At 42.7% G+C, this 25,165-nt stretch overlaps 1 protein-coding gene across 3 annotated transcripts in view; it reads left to right on the forward strand.

Moving 5' to 3' along the window:
* The window catches only part of si:ch211-250c4.3 (uncharacterized protein LOC100535981 homolog), a 58,700-nt gene that overhangs the window by 12,812 nt on the left and 20,723 nt on the right, over window positions 1-25,165 (forward strand). Inside the window, exons 3-5 of one of the 3 annotated variants that reach the window (XM_034216735.1) lie at window positions 5,073-5,228; window positions 6,881-7,043; window positions 10,465-10,583. In XM_034216735.1, coding sequence (XP_034072626.1) covers window positions 5,073-5,228; window positions 6,881-7,043; window positions 10,465-10,583 — 438 coding nt within the window. The remainder of the gene's footprint in view (window positions 1-5,072; window positions 5,229-6,880; window positions 7,044-10,464; window positions 10,584-25,165) is intronic. The other 2 variants (XM_034216736.1, XM_034216737.1) reach the window with 2 other exon arrangements.

Consider the following 25,165-nt stretch of genomic DNA (forward strand, 5'->3'; position numbering starts at 1 on the left):
CTTTTTGGACTCTGCCTTGCCCCCGGGCCTTCCGCCCGAGACCCCTTCCTGGTCCTCTGCCGTGCCCCTGGGCGGTCAGTTCAGTCCCGTCCTCCTGACCCCCTCCACCCACCCTGCTTGGGGTTTTGGACTTTTTGTTTTGTTTTGGGACGTCTGGAATCCGTCCCCTGAGGGGGGGTACTGTTAGGATCTGTCTGTGTTGGTGTTTTTCTTGTCTTTTTCTATCTTTGGGTTTCCTGTTTTATTTTGTAAAGTGTTCACCCCCGTTTCCTGCCTGTTTGCTTTCTGTCTGTTTCCCTCCCCGATTACCCGATTGTGTTCACCTGGTACCTCTGTGTTTTCTCCTCCCTCCTCACCTGTCTCGTGTTTATGTGATTAGTCCTGGGTGTATTTAAGTTCTGGGTTTTCTGTCTCTCTTTGTCGGGTTGTCTTGTGTTATGACCAGTTCATCGGTGAGTGTTCCGTGCTGTCTTTGTGTAGCCTATATCTAGCCTTGAAATAAAGGAATTATTGTTACTCTAATCTGCATTTGGGTCCTGCTTCCTGCACACCGTAACAGCCACCGTAACAGTATCTCTATCAAATGCACACAATGGTGCCACCAAATGAGACAATAAAAATAGAAATTATTACAAACAAAACCGTCTTTTTAATAGTAACATTAAACTGGAATTAATTTACACCAGAAATTAGATGATAATATATACACAAGACATTTTCACAAATATCCAACCTTCAAATCTCCATTTTAAATCAAAATTGCACTGCACACTTACTAAAGAACAGTAAAAAGCAACTACATGAGTAGTGACTTGATCCTATCCTTAAAACCGTGCATTGTATTGGTTGGCGCACTGGAATAGCTTAAAATATGTGTCGATATCTCAGTTCATTTGTAGGGCTGCGATATTATGGCCAAAAATATGCTGTAAATGTCACGGTAAACTATTTAATCATCACCACATTTGTTGTTATTTTGACTGATCATAACTCAGCTTTATGCACATAGGCTACATACATTTAGCATGGTTTAAGAAACGGGCTCTGTGTTGCAGGACGGGTCGGGTGGCACCGCTGCAGACTCTTTACGCAGCGTCCACACGGCGGCGTGCGTTGAAGCTTGCCGGTGGGTGTGTCTGAAACTCGACCAACAACCAATCACATGAATCTCCCGCCCCGGACACACAAGCACGCGGTTTGATAGGCTAGAGCTTGTACTGGCATATGATTTGATTGGCTGACGCTTCCGTCGAAGCTTCAAAAGTTGAACATTGCTCAACTTTTGAAGGGAGCAACGCCAGCAAAGCGAAGCGACGGAACAACAATGCAGTTCGGCAAAGCGTGAAGTCATCCCATTCAAAGTGAATGGGCAGAAGCGCTGAAGCTTCAACGCACGCCGCCATGTAGATGGGCCGTTACAGGGAGGAGCAGCGGAGTCCGGGCGGGGGGGTGCTGCAGCACCTGAGCAGAGCAGACACACGTTCACTAAGTTGATAAACTATAGCTGGTCACACAGATCTGCTATTCTAAAATAAAGTATCGACCACAAAATTATTAAGAACCCTAAATATATAGTCTATGTTAAGAACGATTTAAAAAATATATATATATCGTTTATTGTAAATATATGATGAAAGTGCGAGGGTGATGACGTCAGAGCTGAGCCCCGGAGAGCCCAGAGATCCCCGTACAATTTAACCCCTGGTTGTAGAGATGCACATTGAATGAGAACCGTACAAAATGCAGATTGTAAAAGAGGAGGTGTGATAAGCTAACGGTTCTGAACTGGTTCACCTTTTTAGCCCCAGTTGTGTTTCGACCGCCCAGAGCCTGAGTGGTGCTACGTCATGACATCATCATTTATGTCGCTTGTTTTTTCTCGGGTCGATGCTTGTGTTGCTTTTAATCGTACAAAGCCAGATTAGATTAAAGAACGACTTCTCCAACATTATACTTTTCTCCAGTGCCGTGTTTCATTGTTTATTAATGTAGTTCAGCTGCATTTACCGACCACTGAATGATGAATTCACAATTAACTGTTATTGCTCAGGTTAATCTGACCCTGCTTCCGACGTAAACCTGACACATTTGTTTCTTGGTTCTTGACTGACAGTCAGCTAAGGCCAGGAGCCAGCCTCAAGGCGGGGGAAACAGGAAGATCAGAGCTTAATCAGGCTCTAGCTCTGAATTGGCCCTGGAACTGCTTTGGTGGGAATGGGGTAACTGTGTGAGTTAGGGTGTACAGCTCCAGCTGATGAGGCTTCAGCACTCTAATAATGTTGCTGACATAAATGTCACTAAACCTACATTGCAATTAAAGACTAAGAATCAATCCACATCAGAGTCAAATGCCAAAACTAACAGTGGACAGAAGGAAACTCCAGCACATTGTGTTGAGAAGATACAGTGTGTGTGTGTGTGTGTGTGTGTGTGTGTGTGTGTGTGTGTGTGTGTGTGTGTGTGTGTGTGTGTGTGTGTGTGTGTGTGTGTGTGTGTGTGTGTGTGTGTGTGTGTGTGTGTGTGTGTGTGTGTGTGTGTGTGTGTGTGTGTGTGTGTGTGTGTGTGTGTGTGGTGTGTGTGTGTGTGTGTGTGTGTGTGTGTGTGTGTGTGTGTGTGTGTGTGTGTGTGTGTGTGTGTGTGTGTGTGTGTGTGTGTGTGTGTGTGTGTTGAAGAGGAGGAGCAGTGTACGTGCTCTGCTCGGACCTTCCTCCCTATCTGCAGGCTCTGCACATCTGGTGCTTCATTCTTTTCCAACACGGTCATGATAGGAACGTCATTTGGATTCAGCAGAGACACTGAAACAATCACAAGAGGGTCAGAGGAAGCCTCAGGTTCCCCACAGATCTGGGATTTTATTGTTGATCTTTCTTTAGTTAACATGTGAAAGAGGAAACATTTTAAGCATAAAAGCAGATGTTACTTAAATGTTCACCTAAACCTTTTGATAAAAAAACTAACAAAAAAAGTAGGGTATTCATTTAAACCATGCCTCAGTGAACCATCTATGGATCCCTGAGCACCTTATCGGACAGGCATACATCTAAACAGCTTTGGAAATACATTTAAAAAACAGCAAAAATAAGACATTTTTTAACTGATGTGTGATTTATGAGCACAGAAGATGAGTGTCTAAGGGACAGTAGGGATTCCTGATGTGGGATCTTCCACTGATGGTTACATCAGAGACAATTCCTGCTCATTATTGGACGATCTGGTTGTATTTGTTGTGTTGGACATGAAGCTTTCATCCTGGGTGCCTCAGTCTGCTCGCTGTGTGAGACGTTATTGGCTTTTGACAGAGGAAGCTCAGAGGAAGTGCAGCAGGATGTGTGTTTGTTTGCATGTGCTTTCCAATTTGTACGCACGCAGAAGAGGGCATTCCTGAATCTCACCCTCTTTTCCCGGCTGTGGATCAAGAGGTCTCTGTGGGCCAAGGATAAGATCAGCCCAGCCCTGATAGCGTGTCTGAGCAGTCATATTGGTTAGGGTTACAGACCCCCGAGGGTCATCTCCTGGAAGGAATACCCTTTCTTATCTTAATTAGGCTCCAAAAACCACCAGGGGTGTGTTGACTTGAAAAGAGATGAGTAATCCCTCTGATGAATATCACTTTATCCCTTTGAACCTGATTGAAGCATTTTGTGTCAAAACGTATTGGGATGATGAAGCAGAGAATGTTGAGGTCGTAAAACCAAATCAACCTTTAAAAAGATGCTCATGCGCTCAGAAGAGCTGAGGAGGACTGCAGAGCTGGAATATCATGTGACCTTAGACATTTAATCATAATAACCCATTGTTAATTTCAATGAATAATGATGAGTGTAGCATTAAAATACTCAATCATACTCAAAACACATTTTAAGCATAATCAGCCCGTTAGCTGTATCTAAAATGTTGCTTAGAGGAGATGTTGGCAGGACATCAGAGTATGATGAACCTTTTATTTTTGATGACGCATTGAAAGAAGAATGCAGATGAAAGTGTCCACCGCACAGCGTATAGTGTGAACGTGTTCATGGTCAAGAGCCTCTGATCCCCAGAGGATCCTCACAGGAAGTGATGTCAGTCCTCCAGCCTCAGACCCATTGTTCCACTGTGTTTCCATCCCAGCTAGCTGACTGGGGCTCCAGTGTCCGTGGCACAGGAAAGAGGGGGACAGACCCCGACCTGAGCTCACATCCTGCTTTTGTCAGGATATTTTTAGGAATGTTGATCATTGGATAAATATTTGCAAAAAAAAACTTGTTTTCTTTTTTACATTGCTGAAAAACTGCAGCTCCTGGCTCATGACATTATGGAATCTAAGTTATGCAGCAAACATAATCCCTTTTTATTTCTTCAATGTGTGTTGGTTGTGTTATAAAACCTTTTCTACCATGTGGAAAATAAGACATCTGAAAATCTGTCAAAGAATATTCAAGATGTAAGTGAGTCTGACAAAATGATGTCAGAAATGACCCTGAATATTCTCATTCTGAAAATGTGGTTCTTTGAAAGCAGTTTTTAGATGATTGTTAAACCTTGACAAAGTTCTATAGTTTATCATATCATTTTGTAAAATGTTTATATAATTAATCCTCATTTCAAAGTCAAGTTAAACACAAAATCTCACAATATTATCGTTTCCTTTTGTTTTTAAGTTATCAGACTTTTTTCCTATTCCATACTTTGCAAGTATAAGTACTATAACTCTTCATTACGGAAATTAAATCAAGCTAATTACAGAAACAAAAAATGCTGATTGTCTAAGTTAAACCATCATTACATTAAACCACTTCCTTTTTGATTCAAAGAAAGCAATACGTAATCCAAAATGAGTTAATGTTAACTTGGCCATGATCAATGTCTGATAATACAATGATGTACAATGATTCAGGTGATAAGGTGGGCGGGGGTTACCTTGGTTGGTTATGGGCTAATGGTTTCCCAACCCAAAAAACATTGTGACACCACAAAGTGGCAAAATCTGATCAGCTCATTTTCTGAAAAATTCCAAATCTCCTATCAGCTTCCTGCTGTAATCCTGACTAACCTGCCCCCCCCCCCCCCCCCCTCTGTGTGTCTGGGGCCAGCAGGCTAGTCCCAGCCCTTTGAGCTCCGGCCTGGGTTACCTGGAGCACATCTGCCAGCTGATGGAGAAGATGGGCCAGCTGCAGGAGACCAACCTCCGTCTGCAGAGGCACATCAGCAGCCTGCAGAGAGAGGGCCGGGGGGCGAGGACCAGAGAGGTGGGACTCTTATTCTGCTGTCTGGGGGGGCGGGGGGTTATGGGCAAGGATTGTATTTCTGATGTATAATTGTCTGTCTGATCACAAATCATGTTGAAAATCCCAGTATGCCAACCCGAAGGGACAGATTTTAGTCAAAGTTTTAAAACTTTGGAACAGATTTGTAACATTACATTTTCAAGGAGAAGCAATTAGACAAATCTTGTGTTTTAAATGTTTGAATCATTCTTTCCAATTTTTAAAACATAGTTTAACCTTTACATTTTATCATCAACGTTCTGATATGTGAACATGTATCTAGCATCATTTAGTCGCTCTGGTTTATCATAATCCTGAATGAGAGTACCAAATACCACATACAGTATTTTAAAAGTGTTGTGTGTTCAATACTGTAATTTGATTGGTGCAATATCTGTGTCTGTTGAATTCTACAATTCTACAATTCAGCACTGCTGACTCAGCATGTGTTGAAATAACCAACATTATTAAGCTATAGAATAGCATAGACCTTCCAAATGCCATATAAACCTGAAATAAATATTGTATGTAGCATTGCTGTCTGTCATGCCCCTTTCACACCAACGCGGTTCCCGTTCTAGCTCCGTGCTTGCGCTCTTCTGGTTCAGCCCCCGTTTTGTTCACACCAAAACCTTACTTTGGTAAGGTACAAATAAACAGAATCACACTAAGCCTGGTTAGTGTTGCCTGACTTTATAAAGTGTTTTTTTTTTATAAGTGTATGGTTGCGTTCTAGTCACTTTGCTCACCACTACTGCTTGTTACAACTTTTATTTGCCGTACTCGCCATAAACTGTTATTATGTCTCAGGTTAATCCCGCCCCTGCCCCCGCCTCTGACGTAAGCGTGACGTATGTGGTTCTTGCTTCTAGACCGACATTTGTTTGGTTTTCGGGGGAAAGAGCCGGCTGGAGGAAAAACCTATAAATGTATGTGTTCACAGGAGTTAAAAACTCAGCTTCCAGACCCTCTTCCGAGAGAGAGAGAGAGAGAGAGAGAGAGCAGAGGACCCTCTTCGAGAGAGAGAGAGAGATAGATAGAGAGAGAGAGAGTAGAGAGAGAGAGAGGAGAGAGAGAGAGAGAGAGAGAGAGAGAGAGAGAGAGAGAGAGATATAGAGATATATTATGCGATAGCTATGAGAGAGAGAGAGGAGAGAGTAGATAGAGCTCGATGAGAATCGAGAGAGAGCGAGGAGAGGAGGAATGACCATGAAAGCCTTCCCCAGTTCCCTGCTGTTATCTTCTCAATAGCAAAGTCCTATCTGAACACATTTTTGACACGCAGACACTGTATGTGTGACAGTAGGATTCATGTAGTAACTAGACCACTGGTAAAGTTAGCAATGCAATGTTTTAATGCTGTAAAGCACAAACTGTTCTTCACTGTTTTCAAACTAAACTGAACGATGTAAACCTCAATTAGATCGATGCTCTGATTTTTTTTAAATAATGAGGAAAATATGAATGCATAGCTATCAAAGCACAGGTCAGTTTTGCTGCCTTAGCTGCTGTTCACACGGTTAAACAAATAACAACGATAATGCCAAAAGCATATAACATTGAAATCAATAGATTAACAATATAAAATGCTAAATGAAGAATATGGTAATATGCATCTGGTGTTCTTCCTGCAGGACTTCTTCCAGCAGCACTGCAACTGTGGAGCAGCAGAGCTGGCGTTCCAGGACCCTCACAAGAGACCCTCCAGGAGTGAGTGTCTGTCCCCCAGTGGGACCCTGTCCGACCTGTCCACCATCCACGAGGTCGGCCGGCACCCCCTCCTATCCACCAGGACAGGTACTCTGTCTGCAGTCTTACATTGTTTGTTTTAGAACAGTTCTGTCCTTCAGTGTGCTTTTGAACAAATGTGTATTCAAACTTGGTCGGCAGCGGATGTACAGCATTATGTTTATATTGGAAGGAAAGAGAGCACCTGGTCGGAGTAATTGTTGGGTCGTAGATTATGGAAATGTACAGTGTTGGAAGAAGTATTCAGATGCTTTACTTGAGAAAAAGTAGCAATGTATTATTGTCAAAATACCGGAATTCAAAATCTTACTAAAGTAAAAGCACAAAAGTATTATCAGCACAATGAACTTAAATTAAGAAGTAAAAGTAGTCATTGGGCAGAACAATTGCCTATGTGTGTTTATAATTTTATATTATTGATTTTATGTAAAATATTTGTATTATTTTAATCTTTTGTGACTAAGAGTTAGTCCACTAGTTACATTTTAGAGATGCATGATGTTAAATGTAGATAAAGCTGTTGATTAAAGGTAGTGGAGTAAAATAACATTATTTCCCTTTTAAATGTAGTGGAGTAGAAGTATAAAGTAGCATAACATGGAAATACTCAACTAAAGCACAATCATCTCATAATGTTACTTAAGTACAGTACTTGAGTAAATGGATCTGGAAATATACAACAAAGTACAAATGTGGCCCTGCACTCCTGAACTTCCCAGATACAACCACACTGTTCGACCTTCTGACCACTTCAATCACAGTTAAAGTGCGGCAGATTTCCAGTGGGCCTCACCTCCAGAGGACCCTAGGATCCAGTGGCTCAGTAGGGATGCTGTGGGATCGCAGGTTCAAGTCCCAGACTTAAAAGGAGTGTGGACTGCCGTGGTGACTTTGAGCAAGGCACAGGATCCCCCCCCACTGCTCCTAGTACTAGGATGGGTTATTTGCAGTGTGCTGTACTGTGTGCATGTATGTACGTGTGTGTGTGTGTGTGTGTGACAAATGAAGAGGGTTTTTCAGTGTCTATGTGAACTAAATTAGTTAATCAGAACCATTTGTACCCCCTTTTCAGTCCCTGCTACAGAGCAGGGACTTTCGTGGGAGAAAAAGGTTCCTATGTCTGATTGGCTGGACGGATTGCAAACCACGCCCTGTAAAACTGCCAAAAAAAAAGTTTTGTGAATCCGCCATTTTATTATCCTCGCATTAGCATTATTAGCATTAGCCCAGCGCAGAAACGCAGAGAGACTAACTTATGGCAACACGAAAGTAAACATTAGAGCGGTGGAGATGCGGAGGTGTCGGCGTTCTGGCGTTCTGGCGATTACTCGTAGAAGCTGCTGGGAGTCCCAGCAGCTTCCCCAACTCCGGGGACTTCCGGCCGGGGACTTCGGGTGGCAGTATACGCCGTGAAGTTGTTTGCGGCCTGCCAGTAAACCCAAAGCAGAAGAAGAAGTGACGTCAGCGGCTTCATTTGCCTTATCCACCCCCAGGAACTCATTGCGGTGTGAACGCGATCTGTACTTAGTTCATGAGAACTAAAAGAGTTCTCATGAACTGAGTTCTCATGAACTATTGTGAGAAAAGAACTTGGTGTGAACACAACGTAGCTTTAGGTAGCAAAACACGGAGATATGCTCACCTTAGCTGTTATTCTGATCAAAAGTCATGTTCAATGGCATTAAAGCGAGAAAAAACGCGGCTGAAGGTTAATCCATAGGTCAATCCAATGTGTCTGTCTCTTTGAAAAAAGTATTGATAATCCATAATTCCATTTTTATGCAAAAATCGGTTCCGGTTTTTCTACGCATCACTCTCACTCCTTATTTGGTAACCTGTGTGTATGTGGAACTTTCCCTCGATTCCATTGGCTCTGACGGTTAAAAAGAGATGTCAATCATCAAAATCGACCAAGGGGGGCCAGAGATAGGTCAAATCCACCCAAATGAGCCCAGACGTGTTTTTTTTGTGCTAAATCTCTCTAAAAAGGTCAAATTTCCTAAAGTTTTTAGTCTACCATCCCATCATCCAAGGGTAGTTTTCACTATGAGTAACAAATATTTTTTTAACGGACACTATAAGTTACAGTTTTTTACTGTGTTCAATCAGAATTTTCTTTAAAATAAAAAACATCTATATTGATTCTGACTTTTCTACATCCAACTCATAGGTTTATCATTACTTTGAGAAAAAAGATTATTCATTTAACCCTTTTAGAAGGGAAGATATGGTAATTTGTTCTGGGAATGTCATTTTCGAGCCTGAGACCTGACAAACAGGGATGGGGTTTAACAGGTTTCATGTTATCAACATTGTTTTGGGAGCAGCTCACATCGCTTGGGAGCGGGGGGGCGCTGTTGACTGACAGCTCGGAGGTCCCGCTGGGGAAGATGAAGTTATGACTCGAGTGGGACACCGGCGGAATTCCTGGCATCCTGCTCATGGCGGGAACACACAATGTCCCGTGGACTGTGGAATGCCTTGGTTCTTCTCAGAAGGAGAGTTGGGGACCAGATAAGGTGCAGAGTGGATATCTCTGACTGTACCATGGATTCATAAACCAGACACTGACTGTTACAGGTGGAGGAATTAAAGCATTAAAGACAGGGGAAAACAACATGAAGAGTTTTGATTGATATGTGGAACTGCAGGGTAGTAGAAAGGATTAACAGTTTGTTTATTCTAATCATTGCTGTTTGAATGTGTTGCAGTCACACAGAGGTAATGCAGAAGATTAAAAATATAGTTAAAGTAGCCAAAGTAGTGATTGTGCAGATTGGTCCATTTCAGAATAATATATATGATATGTTTTATAATGATTGATCATTAAAGTGTTCTCAAAGCTGGTAAAGGTGCAGCTAGTTTGAATGACTTTGTATACTGCAGGGGAGCTGGTGGATTTACTCCATGTGGAACTAAAGTCTGATTTAACACTTGATTAGATTTCACATCATTCATCCAGATCTGTAAAGTAACTAAAGGTATTACATACATGTAGTGGAGGAAAAGTACAACATGTACCTCTGAACTGTAGTGGAGTAGAAGTACAAAGTAGCAAAAGATTAAAATACTCAAGTAAAGTACAAGTCTCTAAATGTATTTAGCTACTTTACACCAACGTCACTCAGTGTGTATTGACTGACTGAGGCATTTAGTTTAGGTTTTGCCTAGCAGAGGGTCATGATTAGTAAAACGTGTGAGTCCATGTGATGGTGAGGGGGGTAACAGGGAAGTGAGTCAAACAGAGGGTAAACAGACCTGCAGCGTTCCATCAAACAGCCTCACCCCCCCTCTGCACGAGGCCCCAACATGTGAACACTCACACTGCTGAGGAGTCAGATGCAACACACTTCATAATTAGTGATGTAAAGTAACTAAGTATATTTACTCAAGTACTATACCCAAGTCAAATTTGAAAACGTTTTACACACTTGTATGCCAAACCTCTTGTTTGTGATTTATGTTTCAGACATGAGCAGTGAGACCCCGGTCCCTCTGTGGAGGAGAGGCTTGGAGCGGAGGAGTTACACTGAGGGGGAGGGGCACCTCGGGGACAGCATGGAGGGACTCTCCCCCCCCCAGCGCAGGGTGAGTCAGTGCACCTTATAAATCTACTTCAAGAAATATTCACACATGAGACAAAGGACTGCCAGATACTCCATCTTTAACACATGTTATTATTTCTATGAACCTTTCTATAGAAGATAATATATATTTAGCTCTGATTGTATTGCAACCATAATTAAAGCTGCAAGCAGCGTTGAACGGGTCTTCGACGCTCCGCATGCTGTTGTCCGCACGTCGACGTCAGGCAGATGTCTCGAGGACTCGGCCGTTGGCAAACGTGGGAAGTTTCAGGTCGATCGGACAACGTACATGGGAGTTACAGCAGTATCATAAACATTGTGGCGAGTGATCTGTCGCCATGGCAACGAAATTTGATGACACCCCATAATACGCCTAGATGTGTTGAGGGCTGCATTGTTATCAAACCTGTGTAGTTTTGTGCCGTTTGGAGCATGTTAACTGGAGTTATGAGAAAACCGTGTTTCACAGCGACCATTTTGTTACCATAGCAACGACATTTGAAGAAATCTCAAAACTGACACATATATGTCTCGAGGGCTTGACGGTTCGCACACATGTGAAATTTGAACACTTTTTTACCTATTTACAGAGGAGTTATAGCAATACTGTGCTTAACGGCGAGGAATGTGTTGCCATGGCAACAGCTTTTGAGGAAAACTCACTATTGTCATATGGAGGTGATGAGGGCAAGACCATTAACTGTAATCTGAAGTCTGGTGCCGTTTAGACGATTTTCCATGGAGTTATGACAACACTGTGTTTCATGGCGAGGGATCTGTTGCCATGGCAACGGCATATGATGACATCCCATAATTGGCGTAGAGCTGTTGAAGGCCGGACCATTAGCCATCATATGAAGTCTGGTGCCGTTTGTACGATTTCCCATTGAATTACAACAACACCAGGTTTTTTGGCGAGGGACGCGTTGCCATGGAAACGGCATATGATGACATCCCATAATTGACATAGTGCTGTTGAGGGCCGGACTAGGAGCCATCATATGAAGTCTGGTGCCGTTTGGAAGATTTTCCATTGAATTACAACAACACCAGGTTTTTTGGCGAGGGATCTGTCGCCATGGAAACGGCATATGATGACATCCCCTAATTGACATAGTGCTGTTGAGGGCTGGACTAGTAGCCATCATATGAGGAGTTCTTTTCCAAAACGCTATACATCCATTTGAATAGTTTTCAGGAAAATGACATTTTTTACCTAGACCCACACATTTTGTTAATATTAAATGTATCCTGTTAAAATGGTTTGTTGGCTCAGTCTGAACATATTGAACAATGATTATTAAATCAAACAACAATATTGTTGATTAAATCAAAGTTTTTTATTTTATTTTTTTCAAAACGCTATAAATCCATCCATTCACACAAGGTCACACATGACCTTCGGCAACCCTGCCTAACAGGTCATAAAAGACGCGCGCTCGGCGGCAATGCAAGATGAATGATGCAGATTCCATCCTCTTCTCTGTCTCAGCTAGATTTGGATCTGCAATCCTGAGCTTGTACTTGGCACAATCAGCGCATGCATCTGTGGCTGGGTGACCAAAGCCAAGATTGAAATCCTTGGAGAACACTGAATAATAGAGGGAGTAGCTGGTCTGAGCATGGTTCTGAGCCTCAAAGAGCTCATGCATCTTGCGCACATTCAGGTCACTGGGGAGATACTTGCGGCCTGGTGCTCCTCTCCGCCCATAATGGCTGGCCCTGCAGGTAAAGGACTGGACGTGCTCAACAATGAGTTGCCTTCTCCTTGCCTGCTCCTCACTGTGCCGTGCACCACCTCTTCTCTCTGGGCTAGCCTCAGCAGTCTCAGCATAATATTGAGCCACCCGGGACACACGGTCTTTGCTGATGCCTGTGAAAGTAAATTATTTAGATTGTCAAATACATTGATTGTAGCCAGTATGAAATAAACAGAATTACACACAACTAACTTGCTATTACCATTCCAGTTTTCTCCTTAGCAGGGGTTAGGAACCTCTTTTGCTTTTGTCCAGTCGACGTTTTCTACCCCCAGGTGTAGGTCTCACTGGCTCATCCAGGCCATCAAAGGTGTTGCAACAGTTTAAAACATTTAACCTGTTAAACCCCAAGGGTCCCCGTCGGTGGGGACCCTGTTTTTTTTTTCACGACACTGTGTCTCAGGGGATCTTAATATTTAAGAACCTATTAATGTGTTATACCAGATTAACGGAAATAATCTCAGCTAACTGACGATACAAACCATTTTTACCAAAACAAAACACAAGTCTCATAAGAAGCATCTAAATGACCCCTTAGCGAAAAATGCTAACGGACATTGGCACAGAACTCAAGATAAAAGTACCCTTATTACTTATCGTAGCTGCACATACAAGATATCAGATTAAAGCTGAGGTTCCACAGATTATTTAGGTATATAGTATCATCACTGAGTGTGAACGTCTTTCATTTTTTGTAAAGCACTTTGAATTGCCTTGTGTTGAAAAGTGCTATATAAATAAACTTGCCTTGCCTTGAAGAGTTTATCGCCGGCCACTAGAGGGCAGCGTCACTGCTGTCGCTGTCCGGATATGCCGTGCTCTGACCCGGTAGTGTTGAGCGGCCATTTTAGTTCAAATATTGTTCATTCACTCCGCCTCGAGTTGAGACATTCATCCACTCATTCATGTAAGATTGTTTCCACTATTGTTTGGTGTGTCTTTACTCTATGTAATTGAATATATGTGTATTGGTCATGACATGCATGTATGTAGTACTTTGTCAGCTTATCTTATCTAGTATCTATCTAGTACTTTGTCAGCTTATCTTGCTGCATTGCTCTGTTTCAGGGTGTCGTCATCCTTGTCATTAAAGTACCGAAACTGACATTGAGGAGTGTGTTTCTTCAGAGTGATCCGGACTCGCGACAGGGGAAGCAAATACAGACATCACAACACGTACCTTTACGGAGCTTCTAGGGAGATCGTCTCACCGTAGCTGTCAATCTGATCAAAATACGTGTTGAATGGCATTAAAATGAGAAAAAACGCGGCTGAATCGGTTAATCCATAGGTTTTTAACGTCTCTGTATAAAAAAATGATTTAATTTATGATCCATAATTCCATTTTTATGTAAAAATCGGAGAGCGGAAACGTTAGCTGCTAATGGTAGCCACCAGAGTGGCTGCTGCTTCCGGTCTAGGCTATGCGGCAGTCTCACACACACACATTACCAAATAAGGACTATGTGGGAGTTCCCCTCGATTCCATTGGCTCTGACGGTCACAAAGAGATGTCACATGTCAATATCCAGCAAGGGGGGCCAGAGATATGGAAAATCCACCCAAATGGCCCCAGAAGAGGTTTTTTTTTGCTCAATCTGTCTAAAAAGGTCAAATGTCACTTGTTTTGCATCAATCTTGATACAGGGTACTTATTATATGTTGTACTTTGGATTCCTAAAGCTTTTAGTTCCATCATCCAAGGTTAGTTTTCACTATAAGTAAAACATATTTTTTGGACGGACACTATAATTTACAGTTTTTTACCATGTTCAATCTGAATTTTCTTTAAAATGAAAAACATCTATATTGAATCTGACTTTTTCTACATCCAACTCACAGGTTTATCATTACTTTGAGAAAAAAGATTATTAATTTAACCCTTTTAGAAGGAAGATATGGTCATTTGTTCTGGGAATGTCATTTTCGAGCCTGAAACCTGAAAAACAGGCTCGGGGTTTAACAGGTTAAAGACATATTTCGAAGACTGAATGAACATAAACAAACCTCGACTCAGAGCGCCGCCATGTTGGATTGCATAGAATGCTCACCGAATTCTGATTGGTAGAGAGGACATATCGCGTTTAGGCTCAAAATAGGTTTGGCGCTTATCGCGGTTTGGAAAGGAACTGCATCTTGCCGTACATTTTAAACAAGGATATATAGCGATTTGGCATGAAATGTTGATAGAGCAGTGAATAGGTCAGTACACAGTAAAATGGCACGACAAACTCAATTTTTTTTCAATTTGGCGTTTATAGCATTTTGGAAATAACTCCTCATCAATCAATCAATGTTTATTTATATAGCCCAATATCACAAATGTACATTTGTCTCAGTGGACTTTACAGTTTGTACAAAATATCAGTATGACAATACGACACCCTCTGTCCTTAGACCCTCACATCGTACAAGGAAAAACTTCCGGAGAAAACCCACAGTTTAAAGGGAAAAATGGGAGAAACCTCAGGGAGAGCAACAGAGGAGGGATCCCTCTCCCAGGACGGACAGACGTGCAATAGATTGCCGTGTGTAAATTGAAGTCTGGTGCCGTTTGGACGAATTTCCATTGAGTTAGGACAACACCATGTTTCATGGTGAGGGATCTGTTGCCATGGCAACGGCATATGATGACATCCCCTAATTGACATAGAGCTGTTGAGGGCCGGCCCATTAATGATAGTCTGAAGTCTGGTGCTGTTTGGACGATTTTCCATTGAATTACAAGAACATCGTATTTTTTGGCGAAGGATGTGTTTCCATGGAAACGGCATATGGTGTTATCTCAGATTTCATGTAGAGCTGTTGAGGCATGAACCGGTGATATAAAAGTGAAGATTGGGGGGACGATGGGGACCGTGTCCATTGGAGTTACAGCGACACCGTAGTTTATGGCGAAGATCCGTTTGCCGTGGTAACGCCAAATTAAGTAACATCAGTGGTGGCGTTCTGAGTATGTCAGTTTGAGTTATGACATCATCGTGTTCCATGGCGAGGGATCGCCTAGCATCGACGCGAATGCGAACTTTGGCGCCGAATCACGGCTACGCCGTGCGAAAAACAGAAAAACTGCGTGATAACAATTTGCCGGCCATGTCTCGAGATAATACCCGACGAATTTCGGGTCGTTCGGATAAAGTCCCGAACGCGATACAAAATTCCTACGGAGGACGAAATTCAAAATGGCCGACTTCATTTACGTTATTTTATACCCCTCCAAGAGGCTTTTTTTGTTCGTCTCCGCACCCTAGATATACCTAGAGTTTCGTTCGTTTACGTGAAAGTGAAAGTGGGGGGGAGTTTACGTTAAAAACTGAAGTGGGCGTGGCCTACGCAATTTTTTTACGCAAAGTTCCGGAACCAATTAAATATCGACATTTTCACCACTTCTGACGCGCGTGCATAGTCGCATGGGCTACGTACTGCCATGATTTAGGCCACTTTTAAATGGGCTTTTGCCCCTCGTTTCCCTGTTTTTTTGTGGGTTTTGCATGGTTATCGACTAAATTGATCGTAACGATATCAATTATGCGAGTTGCAGGCCTATCAGAGTGGCTCACGCGGCCTATCAGCCGTCATGATTTCCGAACCTTTTCTGTGCTTTTGCCGGTCGTTTTTCCCTGTTTTGGGTGTTTTTCGAAGGTTTATCGGTCGCTGCGCGACCGATTTCAATAGGGTCTTCGCCGACCTAGGTCTCAGACCATAATTATGTAGCACATAAAATGGGCAAAGTCTTGCAGGGTGACCCTTGCCCCCCCCCCCCCCGTCCCCTGCATCACAGACAGGTGTCTCATTTAGCGAGAATTAATGGCATAACTAAAGCAAGAAACCCAAATAACACAATTCAAAAAGTCTCCTTTCACTGCAGCCACATACATCATCTCTAGCAGAGATATTTACTTAATAAAATGAAAAGAAAGTACAACAAATTATTATATTTCTGGTAAAAATCATTGTGGAGCGTTTTCCTACACACTTCTTCGTTAAACTCTAGATCCACTCGGGCTTCCCCTTTTCAAAAGCACCGTTGCTTGTAAGTGTCCGGCAGTGCGTTGGTGTCTCGCTGCTGCCTTGGTTAGACAACTAAAGTTTCAAACCCTCTCTCGCTCCAAACAGTGGATCAGTTGTGAATAATAATATCAGGCGTTCCCAGCAGTGTGCAGTGTTCCTCGGCGGCTGAGAGGTACCGCTGTAGTTAGTTATTTGAAGCTGACAGTCAAACCTTTTCCCCGGCTGCGACAGGCTTGCTAGCTTCCCCAAATCAATTTATTCTCCGCTGTCAGCCATTGTGGGTTGAAAAAACAGCTTCAAAATCTAAACGCAAACGCAAACTGAAATATGATTGGATAAAAACTCCTACATTAACAACCATTTACTGGATGCAGCACAACCGAGCGCAACACAGAGAAAAGCTATAAAATGAAGAGAATAGACTACCTGGACCATTTAGACATGTTAACCCATGTAAAGCCCAAATATAGAAAAACATTTGACCTTTCAGATGTTGTTGTAGGGAGCCTCTGGTGTAGAAATTAAAGAGTTTTCAAATTGTTTACGTTTTGGTAAGTTTTTAGAGAAATGTTTGTAATATTGCAACGTTGGGCTTAGGTGGGAGCAAGAATTTCTGTATTTCTACTCACATTGTCTGAATAAATATATTGAACAACCAAGGGTTGATTTGCAGGATTGATTGCTTACTTAGCCCTATATCATGAATAATAATCACACATCAGTCATATCTTTTATGAATAGTCATTTATTAAATATGAATACAATGGTAGTCCCAAAAACAGTTCCTTTCGTCGGAAAAGCACAGACGGACGTCACACTTGCTCCATTGCGTGTTTGTGTACCCTTACTGCAGTGTCTGCAGCGTCCTCTCTTTGTCTTCAATGGAACATGTGCCATTAGGGTCCTTGCGTACATCCAGTGGAGGTTGTGATCTCTTGGATGGGGCCCCTGCTTTGGCATCTTTAGAGCTTTGCAGTCCTGCTTGTAGAGGAGCCAGCCGTTGATCACAGCAAGGATGTCAGCTTTACTGAAGTTTTAATGAATTGATGAAAACTGACGAGCTGAATAAACAAAATAACCCATACAATGAGCTTTGGCACATAATACTGATACGCTAATTAGCCTAGCCGCTAATTAGCTTATCCACTCGGAATTCTCACTGTATTTATACAGTCGCTGTTAAACACTTCCGCCAACTCCGGTGTGGATGAAGCAGCATGTCCTGCTCCGGGCTGTCCTCACACTCACCATCAGAATCAGCTCTGATTAGACCTTTCTGAATCCCGTCAGGATGGTGTCGGTCGTCACTGAAGCCCATGCTGTGTCCATCCATCCCACAACATCCTGGAAAGTTACGTGACGCATCCTCCCAGTTGCCGTGACTTTTTTTCTTCTCCGGTGGTACAGCAGTTTTCAGTTGTCAGGATTGTATATTGTGCTATCTATTGGCCGGAGTTTGAACGCAGTCAGACAAAATTCAATATATACGTCGCTTCGGAGTATAAGTCACAGGACCAGCCAGACAGGTGTGGTGGGGCTCGATGTCCACATAATCACTGACTGGGCGGTCATTGGGTTGTTGGTTTTCTTTGTACACTTGTCCACACACAGCAGTGGCGTAACTATCGACGGTGCAGCCGTATACAAAAATGTATATATATAATTATTATTATTATTTTTTATTTTTTTTGGGGCCCCAATGATATTTTTTGGGGCCCCAATGGCATTGACTGGTTCACGCAGTCTTCAAAGTAACCTAGCAACCTAAATTAATTTGTAATTTGTCTGTCCAATGACCTTGCTCCCTTTCATGTCATGTGATACCTTGCGTGACGAGCGAACCGTTAAATCAACATCAAAAGTTATGTGTACTACACAGCTATAGCAGCAGCAAGATCGGCAGAATTATAACAAATTGAATAGCTAGCATTTATAATGTACAGCAAACCAAAACACAAGAGCGGCGCTCAAAAGAGAAAGGACAAGAGAGAACAAGGAGATGTAAAGGCTAAACTGACAAAATTAGACAGTTTTTCTTTGTCATACATCCTCCTCGAAATCGAACGCTAACGTTGGTAATGTTGAGGTGCAGCGGCAGCCGGAGCCGGAGGCTAACGATAGCTCACCTGCCTCACCATCATCTAGCTCCACAAGTGAAGCTGTATCCGTGGCTGTGCGACCTTCTTCTCCAGCCATGAGCCAGGAGGAGAGGATGGATTTGGCTGTGCCCGGCGGTGGTCCAACAGTTCCCCCAAGGGCCCCAACCGATAGGGGACTCTATGGCGCTATTGAGATCCCCGACGCCAAGCTCAAAGGCTATATTGTAGGCCTTCCGGCCCATTCCCCAGAGACACACATCAAGGAAACAGGTGTTTCTCCGAGATGTATTACACCACCACTACCAGAGCAGGTATCAAACTGCCACGGACATGGCTGTGTTACTCCCCCACCCTGGACTGTGCCTATTGTGAGCCGTGCTGGCTGTTCGCAAACCGAGGTGCACCGTTCTAGAGTGATGCGTGGGTCAAAGGAGTTCGTGACTGGCAACATTTGTCTGCGAGGATTGACTCACATCAGGTCCATGTCGGAGCGTGTGTCATATATGAACAGTGGAAGAAAAACGGGAGAATCGATGCAAACATGGAGAGGAATGCAAGGAATGCTGCTAATTACTGGAGACAGGGTACTTGAGCGTATTGTCAACGTTACAATCACTCTGGCCACTTGTAACTTGGCTTTTAGAGGACATAGGGAGATTGTTGGACAGCCCAACAGTGGAAACTTTCTCAGTATGATAGAACTTTTAGCATGTTACGATCCGGTTCTGAAATAACTTGTTGAGCGACCACAAGGTTCTGTGAAATACTTGAGTCCAGCTGTTCAAAATGAGATAATCTAGATAATCGCAAAGCGGGTTGCAGTTGCGACATTCAAGTAGAAATAAATAATGCTCCGTTTTTTTCTGTGATCATGGACACCACCCAAGATATTTCTAAAAGAGACCAAATTAGCCAGGTGTATAGATATGTGACAAGAGGGATGAAAACGACAACGCAAAAGATATCCTGATAAATGAGGCTTTCTTGGGGTTCGTGGAAACAGTGGACACGTCAGCTCGTGAACTCCAAAAGAAAATCCTGGACAGCATAGAGAGTACGGATTTGACCTGAGCAAGTGTCGGGGCCAGGGATACGATGGCGCAGCGAACATGAGTGGGGTCTATTCAGGTGTGCAGGCCAGGATCATGGAGATGGAACCGCTTGCCAAATATGTACACTGTGCTGCACACAATTTAAATCTGACACTGAATGACTCCGTAAAGAATATAGTGGAGCTGCGCAATTTTTATGATATTCTTGAGACTCTTATACTTTTTTCAGCACAAAGTATTAAGAGATGGTCACTCCTTTCCAGTATCATGTCATCAGAACTCTCAGAGCATGGTAAAGTTACCATGAAGCGCCTCTGCACAACCAGGTGGTGCTCAAGACATGATGCAATTGCTGCCCTTAGATACCGGTATGTAGATATCATGAAAGCTCTAACTAAAATCGCTCTGGTCAGCGAAAAGAGGGAGGAAGGGACGAGGCTACAGCCCTAAAAAAACATATGGAAAAATTCAGCTTTATTTTACAACAGACAAAAATACTGGAAAACATGAATGCAGTGTCAAAGATGTTGCAGGCAAAGGATGTAGACATCCACAAAGCTGTTGGTTTCCTCCAAAACACAATTCAGGCCCTATCTGCATACAGAGATAACTTTGACCAGGTCAACGCGCCGCTCAAAATCTTGCTGAGAGATGGGGAGCGCAAAGCGAGTTCACGGAAATTCGCAAAAGAAGGGATGAAACGCCACTTTGATGAACTCAGTCAAGAGAGAGAGACTTAGTAATGGCGAGAGCCGTTTCAGAATTTATGTGTTCAACGCCACCCTGGACATCATTAACAGCCAGCTGTCACAGAGTTCACTTCTATGCGTGAAACGAACTAAACTGTTACATTACATTGCATTTAGCTGACGCTTTTATCCAAGCGACTTACAGTAAGTACATTCGACCAGGAGATACAACCTTGAAGAAAACAGAATCTATAAGTACATCAGGTTTCATGGAGCCAAATATTTCAAGTGCTACTCAACTGGCTATAGATAAGCCAGTCCTTTATTAGTATATAAATGCTTCTGTTAGCAGTTCTTTGTTGGTAATTCTATCGCTCAAAGTGGAGTCGAAAGAGATTGCGGGTTGTAGCAGCTATGTTTGCAGTGAAGGACAGTTTCAGGCTATCCACCCCGGGACATTGAACCGTGCGCAGGATAATTCCTTTAACCCAGCACGCGCAGCGCCTTGCAGACCACTACAGCAGGGATTTATCCCCAAGTTTCCCCGTCCAACTCCTTCCATTCAGAGCCTGCTTTAAGACGAAATAGCTAAAGAACCATCTGTGAAGGATATGACCAAGATGCTTATTGTGGACCACAGCTCAATGGCAGCCACATTTAGCGAAGTGGTGCACAGCATTGCTGTTATATCTCACCATACCTGTCACTGTTGCGACCGCAGAATACGCTCATTCTCAAAGCTCAAATTGATTAAGACGTATTTAAGAAGCAACACTCTCAATAGATAACAGCAGGGGCCCGGAAGTTAGACCTGAGCAGCGTTCTTGACGACTTTGCTGAGCGCAAGGCCCGCAAGATTAACTTCTAATGGTGATGAGTAGCTTTTATCTTGTTATGGAGAGGGATCGGAGATTTAAAAATCTGTAGCAATGTAATTGTGACCTCTCTTATGTTGTAAAAATGTGCATGGTGCGCACCTAACCTGTGTCTGTGATAACATTTGGCCGCTGTGCCATGATGAAGAATGATTCATTCTTGTGATTGTGTGATTAGTTCACTGTGCCGTTGTTTTTTGACAGCAAGATTTTTTTGAATAATCTAATAAATATCAAATAATTGCCAGTGTTATCAGTTGCAATTGTGTATTGTTGTAATAATGACGACTTGATTTGAAGGCTGTGTTTGTGAGTGAGATGATGAGAGATAGAGCGCGCGCTCCAGGAATAATGCCGAATAGGCCTAATTATAGGCCCATCATCAAAATCACTTTCTCCTTTTGGATGGCCAAAGCAAATCACATCCTGCACACTGAATCGAGGACCTCTCTTTGGCTGGTGGCATTCTGAAATGGAAAAAGTAATTATAAATATATATTAGGGCTGTCAGTCGATTAAAATAGTTAATCGCGATTATCGCAAATTAATCGCACATTTTTGATCTGTTTCTAAATGTACCTTAGAGGAATATTTTTCAAGTTTGTAATACTCTTATAAACATATGAGTGGACAAATAGTGCTTTATGCTAATGTTTATTATCATTTGAACAATGACAAATATTCTCATGAATATTAACACAACAACCTCTGAACATACAAATATTCGCTTCAATTCACCTGGAACCTCTCTCATAATAATACAATACAAATGGTTGTGTGTGTGTGTGTGTGTGTGTGGTGGTGTGTGTGTGTGTGTGTGTGTGTGCACCGTGTGTGTGTGTGTGTGTGTGTGTGTGTGGTTGTGTGTGTGTGTGTGTGTGTGTGTGTGTGTGTGTGTGTGTGTTGTGTGTGTGTGTGTGTGATGGATCTGTTGGAGCTATGTGCAACTCAAGGCATATGCTCGAACGGGAGCTGCCTGGACGCTGTAATCATGTTGCGCACTATCCGTGCTGAGTGTGCTGACTTCTCGTACAATGTCCCACTGTCTGGCTTCCTGCATAAAGTCAAGTGCTCGGCGCAGTTGTGGTGAAATGTCGCTCCTCTGTTTTATTTAAACAGCTCCTTATATCCGTTAGCGCAGCTAGCTAGCACCAGATGCTAACAACAACAATGCATGTAAGGTCTCTCTCTCTCGCTCGCTCGGGCCACACATACACACACCCTCCAGGTCCTCCAGATGGCCAGTCGGTGCCTGCGGTGAGCGTGGAAGTGTGGTCTGCCACAAGCGGGGCGGCAGGAGCAGGGCTGTCAGCATCAGCTTGTAGATGTATTTTAAACTCGATGCGCTCTGAAACTACGGGGGCGGCCGAGGAAAAAAAATACACATGCGTTAATCGCGTTAAAATAATTAGTGGCGTTAATTTTTTTTTGCGTTAATGCGTTATTAACGCGTTAACTTGACAGCCCTAATATATATATCAATAATACATATGCTTATTATTGTAATAGATTACCTGGAAGAATAGACAGGGTGGTGGAACAAGTGTTCATTCTGTCTGGCTTAGCCTATTATCATACTAAAAGGAATGCATGCACCACCCCCTTCCAGGTGTCCCGATGCAATTAGCATCTGAATCCTATTTACATCGTACACTTGAGTCACACAATACTACCTGGCTTAGCCTATTAATATGGCGTTATATTTGTGCCTCTATCCTGAGCACGCAATGAAAAATGTTGAGCATAGAAAATGAGATTGAGCGTGCACTTGAACATTTTTGAGCACAGAGAGATATATTTTCTCTCATAAAACTCCTGCTTCGTGCGCAAGCAGACCGCTGCACGCGCTCTCTCTCCCTCGCTCGCTCGACCTCTCCAGCCTGTGCGCGCTCAGCTTTGCCTGCGCTCGCTCAAGTTGTCACAGCGTTACAAATGTGCCACAAAACCATAGCACAAAACCAACCAATCGGAGAACTCGAGAAGGTCAATTCTGATTGGCTGGTCCAGCGCCATGTAGAGAGAAGAGTTGCGACAGCGGAAGTCCAAAATGCTTGATCACGTGGTTCAGAGAGACTCAGAAAGTTCCCGGAAGTTCGTGGCGGGCCATTTGAATCACGATTTGAATGCATGGATAGAAATGAAATGTTTGGTAATTAGTGGTCAATAAAGGTTTTGATTTGCAATATGTATACAACATATCGATATGTGTATGGAGTTACATCAATGTGTTTTTTTTGTTTTAAGTAAAATGTGCTAATATTTGAGGATTAAGATAAAATAAGAAGTACTTTATTGATACCAATTGGGGAAATGTTTACGCTGCAGCAGCAAAAGACAAGGAGGCATTGTACATTAGACAGTTAAAAGACTAGAATTAAACAATCGAATATGTAAACATCTTAAATAGAAATAACATAGCATTACAACGTAGAAAGTAGAAAATATACATAGTGTGAACAGCTATCTTACCTGTTAACATACATGTTAGGCTAACGTTGCCTTGGTTACAGAGCCTGTTGTTTATTGCTTTGAATTCTTTAAAACAAATATTATCTTCTTAAACCTGTATGGTAGTCAGGAGCATCACATCCTAATGTTTATTGATATATTTAGAGGGAGGGGAGGAAGGTTTCAAAATTCTGATCAGATACATTTCTACCATTTCTTTAATTCATGGTGGGTTCAGTAATCCCATGGTAATTGAGGACACAAGTAATCTAAAGTACTAATGTAATCTTTATGACTTTCAGAAAGGACAGGAGACCCACAGGTGCCTATCAATGATTGTCAGCTGACAGCACAATGAGTCAAAGCACTAGCAGCAGCAGCATGATGATGATGATGATGTTACATGTGTTGTTTTAGGAACATCCATGTAAATAAATGGAATTCAATAAACATTGAATAGCATGCATGCAGTTTGTCTGTGCCTTTTCCTCCGTGTTGTCCTGGCATATCGTCTCCCCCATGGTTTGCTGTGCTGCCGGGGGATGCTCCAAGCGCTCAGAGAAAGGAGTACACATGTAAAGTTTCCCCACTGTCACAGAGAGGAGGAAAGAATGGCTGGCTCAAGTCAGCAGGAGCAATTTAACTATCACAAAAGACAACAACAGCAACTAAATATGTGAGGTAATCATATTTTTCACAAAACGAAGACCACACCATTGGGAAGCTTAACGTCTGTTTAATCAAAAATAAAGAACAGGGAGAGGCTTGCAAAACTCTGGGAGTTGAGACTCAGGTGCAGGGTGAGGGTCTCAGTGCAGGTCTTCAGGCTCCATTGAATCCCCCTGGGGTTCTTGTGCTGAGAGAGGGAGACAGGAGAAAGGGTTAGATACATCTAGCAACCTATAGGATGGGCAATTGCTGACCTATTTTAAACTTACCTTGTGTTTTCGCTCTCACTTAAGTCCCTCTCCCTTTGCCATCAATCCAAAATCAGCTGAGCTGCAACATAATACAGACAGGTAATAATTAACAGAATCACAAGGACATTATATGGCTCACCCATAAGTTACGTTTTTGTTTACTGTTTGGAAGTCTCAAATATGCACTCTAAATCCATATCAATAGCGATGTATCACACAAATAGCTCTCTTCCTTATTATTGTGTAACATTCGTTAACTATATTATACTAGCTTGAACTCCAAAATGGATATCCTCATTTCACCACCTCCACCCACTACAATCACACGCCCCAATGTTATATTGAACTCATATGTAACTCCCTCCACCCCGGATAAAAGCACGTTAAGAAGCCCCTTTTCTCTAATTCCACAACGTTGGAAGAAATAACATTAAGAGAACGGATTAATAGGCTGTTCATGGTTAACGTGTGTTGCTAACTTTATCCGGGATCCTAGACTCATCTGTCCGGTTGAAAATGAACGCAAGCATATGCCGATTGTAGAACAGGAAACAGAAGTTGGTCCAGGTTCTGGTCAACCCAACATTGTGATAGAGAGAGAAACATGTTTTGTCATTCTGCCACCTCTAATGCTTACAGCAAGTAATCAATACCTCAGAAGGGTTCATGTAGCTACATGTAGGCTACGGTTAGTTAGCGGTTTGCTTAAACTACCCCTATAGCTATGTT

This window comes from Gymnodraco acuticeps, unplaced genomic scaffold (genome assembly GCF_902827175.1).
Source record: "Gymnodraco acuticeps unplaced genomic scaffold, fGymAcu1.1, whole genome shotgun sequence".
In the NCBI taxonomy this organism is placed as follows: domain Eukaryota; kingdom Metazoa; phylum Chordata; class Actinopteri; order Perciformes; family Bathydraconidae; genus Gymnodraco; species Gymnodraco acuticeps.